This window comes from Eptatretus burgeri, chromosome 5, assembly GCF_056783735.1.
Source record: "Eptatretus burgeri isolate ZD-2024b chromosome 5, Ebu_testis_v1, whole genome shotgun sequence".
In the NCBI taxonomy this organism is placed as follows: Eukaryota; Metazoa; Chordata; class Myxini; order Myxiniformes; family Myxinidae; genus Eptatretus; species Eptatretus burgeri.
Window position 1 is genome coordinate 122,615,308 of NC_140965.1, and position 12,533 is coordinate 122,627,840.

Genomic DNA, 12,533 nt, shown 5'->3' on the forward strand with positions numbered 1-12,533 from the left:
TTCGATTTCTAGTGTGGTTATGATTTAAATCGTTGAGCGGCAGCCTATTAATTATATTATATTATAACCACACTAGAAATTGAAGTGTCAACATCACCGTCATACCGAAGAAAAAAAATAAAAATAGAAAAAAAAAACGAGGGAGTCTAGAACACTGACAGTAACCATTACTTTGACGCATTTCGACTTATGAGTACCTTACAAGTAACGTGTGTTGACGTGTGTCAACGATCGCGTAACGTGCCTACAACACGTTACTCGTAGGTTAGAAATAAGTTTCGGGTACGCTAAACATTACCTCGACGTGTTTCGACTTATGAGTAACTTACAAGTAACGTGTGTTGACGTGTGTCAACGATCGCGTAACGTGCCTTCAACTTATGGCCAGCGTTATGCGGAATGTGCAGGTCATACGCTGGCATACGTCGAAAAATTTCAAGCAAGGAAAATTTGTCTAAAAGCTCGGCATACTACGACATATGCCAACGTACTATGACGTATGCCAGCATGCTCTTCATGTATACAAACTTACCCATAACGTATTCGATGCGTGCCAGCGTTTTAGCCAAATTTTTCATACGTCAGGCATACGCTGGCTAAATCGTCAAGGTGTGACAGGGCCTTCAGAGAGTGCTGCAATACCGATGTCCAAACGCTTGAGCTCAGATGATAACAAAGACAGGTGATCATCCTCTCTTAGGGATAGGACATTCCAGACACCCACCCGAAGGGACCGCCTCAGGTTAACCCAAGGAGACCGCCGTATGATGGACGACACCTCAGCACCAATCCGACACGCTCACATGAATACACTCAATAAAAACCATGAAACCATGAAAAAAAACCTTGAATACACTCATGAAAAAACCTTGAATACACTCATGAAAAACCGTGAAAAAACCGTCAATACACCCACGAAAAACCGCGAATATGCCCATCAAAAAAAACCTTGAATACGCTCATGAAAAAACGTGAAAAAAAACGTGAATACACCGACGAAAAAACCTTGAATCCGCTCATGAAAACCCGTGAAAAAAACCTTGAATACGCTCATGAAAACCGTGAAAAAACAACCTTGAATATACTCATGAAAAACGGTGAAAAAACAACGTTGAATACGGTCATGAAAAACCGTGAAAAAAAAACCTTGAATATGCTCATGAAAAACGGTGAAAAAAAACCTTGAATACGCTCATGAAAAAAACTTGAAAAAAACAACTTGAATACACTCATGAAAAACTGTGAAAAAAACCCCCTGAATATGCTCATGAAAAACCGTGAAAAAACCTTGAATACGGTCATGAAAAACCGTGAAAAAACGTTGAATACGGTCATGAAAAACCGTGAAAAAAAACCTTGAATATGCTCATGAAAAACGGTGAAAAAACAACCTTGAATACGGTCATGAAAACCGTGAAAAAAAACCTTGAATATGCTCATGAAAAACGGTGAAAAAACAACCTTGAATACGGTCATGAAAACCGTGAAAAAAAACCTTGAATACACTCATGAAAAACTGTGAAAAAACAACCTTCAATACGGTCATGAAAAACCGTGAAAAAACAACCTTGAATACGGTCATGAAAACCGTGAAAAAACAACGTTGAATACGGTCATGAAAAACCGTGAAAAGAAAACCTTGAATATGCTCATGAAAAACGGTGAAAAAACAACCTTGAATACGGTCATGAAAAACCGTGAAAAAAACCTTGAATACGCTCATGAAAAAACATGTAAAAAAAACCTTGAATACGCTCATGAAAAAAACGTGAAAAAAAACCTTGAATATGGTCATGAAAAAGGGTGAAAAAACAACCTTGAATACGCTCACGAAAAAACGTGTAAAAAAACCTTGAATACGCTCATGAAAAAACGTGTAAAAAAACCTTGAATACGCTCATGAAAAAACAACCTTGAATACACTCATGAAAAACTGTGAAAAAAAACCTTGAATATGCTCATGAAAAACCGTGAAAAGAAACCTTAAATACACTCATGAAAAACCGTGAAAAAAAACCTTGAATACACTCATGAAAAACTGTGAAAAAAAAAACCCTGAATATGCTCATGAAAAACGGTGAAAAAACAACCTTGAATACGGTCATGAAAACCGTGTAAAAAAAACCTTGAATACGCTCATGAAAACCGTGAAAAAAACCTTGAATACACTCATGAAAACCATGAAAAAAACCTTGAATATGCTCATGAAAAACCGTGAAAAAAAAACCTTGAATAGACTCGTGAAAAAAAATTGAATATACTCATGAAAAACCATGAAAAAACCTTGAATGCACTCATGAAAAACTGAAAATAAAAACGAATATACTCATGAAAAACCGCAAAAATGCTCATGAAAAACTGGAAAAGAAAAAAAACCTTGAATACGCTCATGAAAAACCGTGAAAAAAAACCTTGAATATACTCATGAAAAACCGCAAAAAAAAACCTTCAATATGATCATGAAAATCGTGAAAAAAAACCTTGAATACACTCATGAAAAACCGTGAATAAAAACCTTAAATATACTCATGAAAAACCATGAAAAAAACCTTGAATACACTCATGAAAAAAAAGCTTGAATATACTCATGAAAAACCGTGAAAAAAAACCTTGACTACGCTCATGAAAAACGTGAATAAAAACCTTGAACATACTCATGAAAAACCGCAAAAAAAACCTTCAATATGATCATGAAAAACCGCGAAAAAAACCTTGAATATGCTCATGAAAAACCGTGAATAAAAACCTTAAATATACTCATGAAAAATCGCGAAAAAGCCTTGAATACGCTCATGAAAAACCGTGAATAAAAACCTTGAATATACTCATGAAAAATCGTGAAAAAAACCTTGAATACGCTCATAAAAAAACCGTGAAAAAACCTTGAATACACTCATGAAAAACCGCGAAAATGCTCATGAAAAACTGGAAAAGAAAAAAAAACCTTGAATACGCTCATGAAAAACCGTGAAAAAAAACCTTGAATATACTCATGAAAAACCGCAAAAAAAACCTTCAATATGATCATGAAAATCGTGAAAAAAACCTTGAATACACTCATGAAAAAACATGTAAAAAAAATCTTGAATACGCTCATGAAAAAAACGTGAAAAAAAACCTTGAATATGGTCATGAAAAAGGGTGAAAAAACAACCTTGAATACGCTCACGAAAAAACGTGTAAAAAAACCTTGAATACGCTCATGAAAAAACGTGTAAAAAAACCTTGAATACGCTCATGAAAAAACAACCTTGAATACACTCATGAAAAACTGTGAAAAAAAACCTTGAATATGCTCATGAAAAACCGTGAAAAGAAACCTTAAATACACTCATGAAAAACCGTGAAAAAAAACCTTGAATACACTCATGAAAAACTGTGAAAAAAAAAACCCTGAATATGCTCATGAAAAACGGTGAAAAAACAACCTTGAATACGGTCATGAAAACCGTGTAAAAAAAACCTTGAATACGCTCATGAAAACCGTGAATAAAACCTTGAATACACTCATGAAAACCATGAAAAAAACCTTGAATATGCTCATGAAAAACCGTGAAAAAAACCTTGAATAGACTCGTGAAAAAAATTGAATATACTCATGAAAAACCATGAAAAAACCTTGAATGCACTCATGAAAAACTGAAAATAAAAACGAATATACTCATGAAAAACCGCAAAAATGCTCATGAAAAACTGGAAAAGAAAAAAAACCTTGAATACGCTCATGAAAAACCGTGAAAAAAAACCTTGAATATACTCATGAAAAACCGCAAAAAAAAACCTTCAATATGATCATGAAAATCGTGAAAAAAAACCTTGAATACACTCATGAAAAACCGTGAATAAAAACCTTAAATATACTCATGAAAAACCATGAAAAAAACCTTGAATACACTCATGAAAAAAAAGCTTGAATATACTCATGAAAAACCGTGAAAAAAAACCTTGACTACGCTCATGAAAAACGTGAATAAAAACCTTGAACATACTCATGAAAAACCGCAAAAAAAACCTTCAATATGATCATGAAAAACCGCGAAAAAAACCTTGAATATGCTCATGAAAAACCGTGAATAAAAACCTTAAATATACTCATGAAAAATCGCGAAAAAGCCTTGAATACGCTCATGAAAAACCGTGAATAAAAACCTTGAATATACTCATGAAAAATCGTGAAAAAAACCTTGAATACGCTCATAAAAAAACCGTGAAAAAACCTTGAATACACTCATGAAAAACCGCGAAAATGCTCATGAAAAACTGGAAAAGAAAAAAAAACCTTGAATACGCTCATGAAAAACCGTGAAAAAAACCTTGAATATACTCATGAAAAACCGCAAAAAAAACCTTCAATATGATCATGAAAATCGTGAAAAAAACCTTGAATACACTCATGAAAAACCGTGAAAAAAACCTTGAATACACTCATGAAAAAAAAACCTTGAATATACTCATGAAAAACCGTGAAAAAAACCTTGACTACGCTCATGAAAACCGTGAAAAAAACCATTGGATATACTCATGAAAAACCGTTAAAAAAAAAAAAAACCTAGAAAAATCGTGAATATGCCTGCAAAAAACCATTAATCCACCCACAAAAAACCCCAACAAATACGCTGGTGAAAAACTGTGAAATGAATCGTGAATACACCTGCAAAAATGGGAAAAACAAATCGTGAATACACGCGGGAAAAAAACGTGAAATGACACGCAAAAATACGCCTGTGAAAAAGCATGAAAAAAAAAATCCCACGAATAAGCTCGTGAAAAAACACGAAAAAAAAACCCGCGGATAGATCTGTGAAAAAACGAAAAACAGGGCCACAAATTTTGAAGCAGGTCGCATTTTAGCAACCACGAATACATGGGGTCTGTGATTAGCAAATCCGCAAATAGCAGATTCTGACAGTATAACAAACAGCTATTTAAACCCTCTTCAATTCACTTACTTGACTTCAATGCATGTTTGATCTGGAGAGTTCATCAAACATGATACCCCAAACATCGTTACACAAGGAAAATAGATGCAGGTGGAGGACCTTCAGCCAATCAAGCTGATGCTATATCAACACAAAATCCATTTTAATTTTATCTGTCAAAACGACGCAATTTAATTGGGAGAATGAGAGGAGGAAGATGGATGAGACAATGTGGGACACTCAGGGATAACGCCAAGGGTGACAAAATAAAAATGGCAAAATATATTTATTTTATTTTAATTTAAATAAAAAACAGAAGAAAGCATTTTTTTTCCGCACAATGTACACAATCACCCATCAATACTCAAGCTACCTCAAAATCCTGCCAAGATCCCCATACCCTTCTATCTCAAATACTTCAAGGTACTTATCAAAATATAATTTAAATGTTCCACTGTTTCAGTTGCCACTACCTTTTGAGGGAGACCATTCCATGCATTATCTACTCTCTGAGTAAAAGACCTTTGCCTTACTACCATCTTAACTCTCTGGCTATGGCCCCTGGTCCTATCACTGTCTACTTTGCTGAATAATTATTCTGCACTTTTTGTCTATCCCCATTATCATCTTAAGCATCTCTATCAAATCCCCTTGTAACCACCTCCTTTCTCATGAATAAAGCCCTGTCACCTTCAGCTGCTCCTCAAAGCTGAGTCCAGCGAGACCCGGAATCAATCTCGTAGCCCTGCACTAAACCTTCTCTATGGCAATGATGTCCTTCCTAAGTTGTGATGACCAAAACTGCACACAATATTATAGATGTTCAAGTTTAGTGCTGCCGGAGCAGTCTCATACCTCACCTGTATGATGGTCTTATAGTTATACACTGTAAAAAAACAATGTTGAGTTGTGGTTTAGGATATGGAAGCTTTATTGATCACCATAGAATGCAGCATCAATTGGCCTCATACTTACATAGCCATATTGACAGTCTTCTTCCGCTCCCCCACCCCCCCCCCCCAAAAAAAAAACTGACCCTCTCACATGCCAAAGCCCTCCAATGCTTTATGTTGATATATATCATGGTTCTTGGAAGTATGATGAAGGTGATTTGTGTTCTGCAGTGTTCAAGTATCTAATTCAATTTAAGCAGAGGTTTAAAGGCATATAAATAAATTCCGCGTTTTACCACCATCTTCTACAGCAGCTATTATGCCACCATAACCAACACGTTACATTAGTTATTCATGTCTGTTGTTTGTGTCCTGTATAACATCCTTAAAAACAGTAAGTTTCATGCTTGGAATGATTTTCAATCACGACCTTTTGAGGGAGACCATTCCTTGCATTAACTACTCTCTGAGTAAAAGACCTTTGCCTTACTACCATCTTAACTCTCCGGCTATGGCCCCTGGTCCTATCTCTTCATGACTCTTCTTTTTTGGAACGGAAGACAGTTTTGACACTGAGAGTTTGTGTTCAAACGATAGTTATGAAAGTAGTTTTATAGATGATTGTGAAAGCACCAATGAAAGTACCGGAAATGATACCGAAGATGAATTTTATTTGAAGTAAAGTTTTACTTTATAAATATGAATAGTTTACGAGAATAGTTATTTCCTGATGGAGGACACTGGGTCACGTGGTCAAGTTATTGACGTTCGCGGTTGATTAGCGATCCACCGTGCCTCAAAGTTATCCGTGTGTGACGGCCTGCAATTCCCAGTGAGTCCAGAGAGGAACCAGGGACAGCTCCTCCCTCGTTCCCCCGTGACCTATGGTGCACAACAATATAATAAGTATATTAGACGTTAAGCTATTTGCGTGCTCTTCAATAGAAGGCCTTAGTTCTGGATGTTGTTGGCTGAACGGTAGGGGCATGTGGTAGTCTGTTCGACACAAGCATAATTCAGGCATGTAGGAGCAATCATATTGAGCAACTGACAAGTGACCGCTCTCCATCTTGCCAGTGAGATCATGCACACAGCAAAGCTTCCAAAAGGGGCACTTGCTCTGGAGAACAGTAATTTAGTTCATGGTGGAGGTAGCATGATCTTCATAAGCGCTGGAGCTTCCTCTGTGTATAATCTGTGCATCATACTCAGACCTGCTACAGTTCTTCTGTGTGGTAGAGGGGGGGCAATATTCAATTCCTATGTAATGGCCTTGATGATACATACAGCATAACGTTGCACATCATCCCACTTCTTAAAATGCATGGTGCTTGCAGACATCCATGTACGAGGAGCATGCTCCATTGCGCTCCGGACATGGGCTTTGTATACTCAGACTCAACCAGGTGGATGCAAATATAGAGCAATACTATGAAGGACACTCACTCTTTGTCTGGCTCTAATGGCAATGGATTTCATGTGAGACTGAAAGCCCAAGCTCCGGGAGAACCACACTACAAATATGTCTTGCTCATGTGCTCACTGCAGGGACTTGCCACCCATAAAGAACTCTGGAGGCTGCCCACTAGGTAGTCGACGAGGTAGAGACATGACCGTGCGTTACTCAAGAGCGAATCGGACATTTCATTTTTGCCCCATTCATAGACCTTCTGCAAATACTCCATCACAGAAATCGTGGCATTGTCTTCATCCAACAGGCATTAGATGGTTCTATCATCAGCATTGAGGCAGGTAGAATTATTTCTGTTGTCACACAGATCGCCAATGTAGACAGGAAAAAGGTGAGCCCGATAATTGATCCTTGAGGGTCTCATGCATTAATTGGATTTGAATTTAACGTTTTGCCATTAACCACTACCTGGGTGTCTGCCCATCAAGCAGCTGGCTAACCACTGCACCATCTGCCCTCCAACTCCATTAGCATCCAGGTTTGGCCATCAATTCCTTGCACCAGACTCTATCAAATACAGCTTTGATGCCAAGTGCCACAACTGTACTCTCCAGACATCTGTTAAGCCAAGACATCATGACTCAAGTATGTAAGTAAGTCAGGGGCTAAATGACCAGGACATAAGCCAAACTGATTGCACTGAGGAAACATCTCATTAGAAATGACCTCATCAGTGACAGTGTTGATAACTCTCTCACGAACGTTGGTGATGCAGCTGAAGAGACCAATGAGCCTTTATTTATCTGGAACAGAGCATAGAACACAAGTTCTTCTTATGCACTGGCACTACATTGACCATCTTCCATGAGGAGGGGAGGTGGCTACAGCTAAAGCAGAAATGGAACAGTTTGGCAAGAGGTGTGGCAAAGAATGATGCACTCTTTGAGAACTCTTTTTCCAATTCCATGAGGTCGAGCAGATGCCTTATTTATGTCTATCTTTTGCTAGATCCATCTCATGTCATGAGGCCAGAACTTTACAGAGTCCAGGTGAGTGCCAATGCAAGCTATGAGATCAGGAAGGTCATTTTCAGCGTAATCAACTGAACACTTTAATGAATATTTTAGTCTCCTTTTCCACTTTCTGATAGTTCTGCCTCATCACGAGCAGAGCATCATGGGTGACAGCACTGAGTGTGTTTTTGCAGTGCACCAGATGACTTCCAGGTCAGGAGGTTCCAGGTTCTGATGACATTGAACCTGGAGCATATTATGAAACCAAATAGTAATTCAACCCCAACCATCATTGTGATCTCATATTATAGGTGGCTCCTGCTATCCACTGAGTGACATCAGAATCCATCTTCAACATATTCCAGTAAGGCAGTCAGGTCAGAGAATTCATCCTTTATCTGACGTATTCCAGTTGTTAGAAGTAAAAGATCTGGAGAAGTACAAAGAAAAAGTCTATGATTTTCACATTGCAAGCAGGTCAGTGGTCTCTGTATTCTACCATCTATTCACCAACACTGTTCCTCTGCTTTCTCTATGTCACCAAACTTTCCCCAGCAACCTCAGAATGCATGCATTCTCACAGTAACCTCCGCCTGGTTAAACTTCCAAAATCCAGGCTGACTGCACACCTCAACTCTTTTATTCTTCGCATCTCTCTACTCCTTCTCGCAGAGACGCATACTCGTGTCTCTCAGGAAAATACTCGGATTCTAGATTCAACAAAAATGCTGGAATTCCTGATGCCTCATAAGCAATTTGAATCAGCAATCCCAGCATCATAATGTATGAGCTCAAATTTGAATAACCACACATAACTAATGAGCCACATAGCATCCAAGACCAACAAGGAAAGTGTTTACCCAATTATTCAGTTAACCATAGGAACGCTTCATGACATTCTAATGATTGATTCACATCTTATACAAGGTACTTTAGGCAGAAAACAGAAAGGTCAAAACTTCTCTATTTTTGTGGGGGAAGGTACAACCCTTCCACTCACCTTTCCTACAGGATCAGGGTTTGCGTAGTTCTGAAGAAGAAGCTTTGCAACCTCGATTCGTCCATATTTGGAGGCAATATGCAGCGGGGTGAATCCCTTCTGTGGCAGAAGGAGGTGAAGCAAAGGTAAGATCAGCCACTGTGCACAGTTCAAGCATATGATGTGTGTTGCTCTTTGGAATGAAAATCTATGTTGGAAATTAAATACTGTTCAGTGTTTCTCCGTATGTTGGACAAACCAAAGTGTACCATGCAGTGCACACTCAACATGGCAATGTGGCTAGTTTACTGGTGAATCAGCGACTATGAAATGGTCAGGTGTTTCGTGAAGCATCTGAATGGATCAAAATGGATACGACAAGAACAACTTCCCAACAACAAGCTGTGGATACTCAAGCCATTGGTTTATTAGTCCCCCTTGCTATTTATGGGAGCATATGGGATATTAGCACATTAACTTACCTGGCCAGTTTCTGGTTGAAAGAGAACCCAGCATACAACTCGTCGGTGTAATGCATGTATGCATTTGTTAAAATGGTTTTTTCTATATTTTGTGATTTTAACATTATTTTATGATTCAATGTTAAAAAAATAGACAAACTAAAAAAGGTAAAACTGACCTTTGTAAAAAAAAAAAAGGTACAAACAGACTGGCTTGATACCAAGTTCGATTGACGCCTTGTCTCCACCAGCTAGTTCTGAGCTATGAGTAGTTTCGCTGCTACGAGCTTGAGCTGCTCGAGCGACAAGTAGATTACGAGCTACGAGCCAGACTCCATGTATATCATGAGCAGAAATCCAAGTCAAAACCAGGAAGATCCAGCAGGTTTGGATGAGTAATAGTCCGTGGCTTGAAATTAAATAGTACACCATTCTGATTATTAGGTGGCCCCTGACAAGACTAGCTATACTAATTTAAAACCTGCCGGTGAAAAAAAACCGACATCTTAAAATTAGCAAATAATGCAAGTAGGGTAAGAGGTGAAACATAAAATTCCCTCTGAAGGATGGCACTGCCATTCACGGAAATGTAACAATATGAGCGTCCTTGGTCCTTGCATCATGGGCGACACCGGGATGCATACATTTATTCAAGCAAGTAACTACAGTCCAAACCAACTTATAGATGTGCATTACTGCCATCAGTATCTTGCATTAACTGTTTATTTGTTGCTCATTTATAAATTCCCAGCTGACAAGATTGCCACCAGACCTTGGTTGTCGGAGTGACAGTTGCTTTGCTGGAAAGCAGCAAATTGGCAACATCAACATGGCCCTCACGAGCTGCAAAGTACAACGGGGTAGCTCCACTTGCTGTTGATGCATTTGGATCAGAACCGCTCTGCAGAAGTAACTGCACGATCTCAGGTTTTCCCAGTCGTGATGCAATATGCAGAGGCATCTGGTCCTCCTGCACACCAGTGGACAAGACAAACAGTGACAAACTCTCTGATGAAAGACAGAGAGAGAGACAGAGAGACAGAGAGACAGAGAGACAGAGAGACAGAGAGACAGAGAGACAGAGAGACAGAGAGACAGACAGACAGACAGACACAGACAGAGACACAGACAGAGACACAGACAGAGACACAGACAGAGACACAGACAGAGACAGAGACACAGACAGAGACACAGACAGAGACACAGACAGAGAGAGACATTGAGAGACAGAGAGAGACAGAGAGAGACAGAGAGAGACAGAGAGAGACATTGAGAGACAGAGAGAGACAGAGAGAGACAGAGAGAGACAGAGAGAGACAGAGAGAGACAGAGAGACAGAGAGAGACAGAGAGAGACAGAGAGAGACAGAGAGAGACAGAGAGAGACAGAGAGAGACGGAGAGAGACGGAGAGAGACGGAGAGAGACGGAGAGACGGAGAGACACAGAAGTTCGATTGCACCATTTTTTGCAAAATAACAAACAGCTTATGATAACTACGATATACATGCATGTCAATATTGAGTGGTATAAACAATCATTTAACTTTTTCTTCTGGCCTTTAATTGCTTTTCTCACCATAATATGATTGTTACAATGCACAAACTTATTAATCACAATCTAATGAAGTCTTCACAGGTGTGTTTGTTTTGACAATACCAGAAAGAAGAAGGAAGAGAATAATAATCCAAAGAAAGAGATCAGCATTATTTATTTTTAATCACAAACATCACTTTAAACTTTAATAAGCTTCCATATTTTACTCTCAGTCAGTAATCAAAAGCATTGAATGCTGATTGGAGTATTTTCCACATAATGACAATGTGAAAAGGGAGAGCCCTTTGATGAAGAGGAATTGAGCCATGACTAGCAGGTTGTATGATGGAAACTGTTGAACAAAGCCTGTTTAACATTGGAACAACTGCCTCACATGGACTAAGGTCAACAATTTAATTAAGGCTTCCTGGGTTTGATATTGCAAGCAACAGCATTGTTTTGACATCAGGTTCTGACATCAGTAATAAACACTTTGAGTGAAGACTCATTCAACTCATTTCCTCGAACCAATAGTCTTCGATTAACTATTTATTTAATTTGAGACACTATAATTTTAAGGCATACTGTCGCGAAATATGATGGTCAGGGTGTGGTGTGGTTCGGGATGAGTGGCCATGTGGCAGCACAGTCAGTATGTGCACTTGAATGAGCACAGGTAAAGTCGCACACAGGCTGTAGACCGATGCAGAAGTGATCAAGGGAGTGAGCTGCAGTAACACAGAAAGGGCTGCACCTTGGGTGCGGTGACAGATCCAAGTGGTTGAGATTCATACAGGGGACGAGGCAAGTGCTCAACAGCGAGCAGTTTGAAAGGCTGATGGCAAAGAAACAAATTAGTATTGTAGGCCAGTTAAGCTTACAACTGTGGCCTTGTCACCAGAAAGAAGGACCAGGGCTCCCATGTGCAAACAACAGTCATTTTCATGATGAATTTCCCTTCCCATTTACAGAGGACATTTTGGGCATGGGGACTACAGGACTGCTGGATTAAGTGGGGTTACTGCATCCTGACCATGTGTGATAGAGTACGAGTACAAAAGCAGCTCTACGAGCAGACTGGGCCCCTTAGACAATGTTCATGCTCCTTTTATCCCATATCTTGACTTTGGACTCTCCTCTCTCTCCCATTCCTTGCTCTGTCACGATTGAAGGGCAAATAAAGCTACAGAGTACACATTACATAAGTGTTTGGCTGTGGTTTTTGGGGCTTCGAAATAGTCTGCCCTCAACAGAAAATGTATTCAATTAGCCTTGTGGGCTCACACAGATACCAACGTTATGTATATTGTGGGAAACTACCAC

The 12,533-nt window shown here is 39.0% G+C and overlaps 1 protein-coding gene across 1 annotated transcript in view; it reads right to left on the reverse strand.

The window, feature by feature from the left end:
- The window catches only part of LOC147027264 (ankyrin-3-like), a 493,469-nt gene that overhangs the window by 323,306 nt on the left and 157,630 nt on the right, over nucleotides 1-12,533 (reverse strand). The window contains exons 15-16 of the mRNA XM_085883609.1: nucleotides 10,449-10,646; nucleotides 9,237-9,335 (exon numbers count right to left, since the gene is read on the reverse strand). Coding sequence (XP_085739735.1) covers nucleotides 9,237-9,335; nucleotides 10,449-10,646 — 297 coding nt within the window. The remainder of the gene's footprint in view (nucleotides 1-9,236; nucleotides 9,336-10,448; nucleotides 10,647-12,533) is intronic.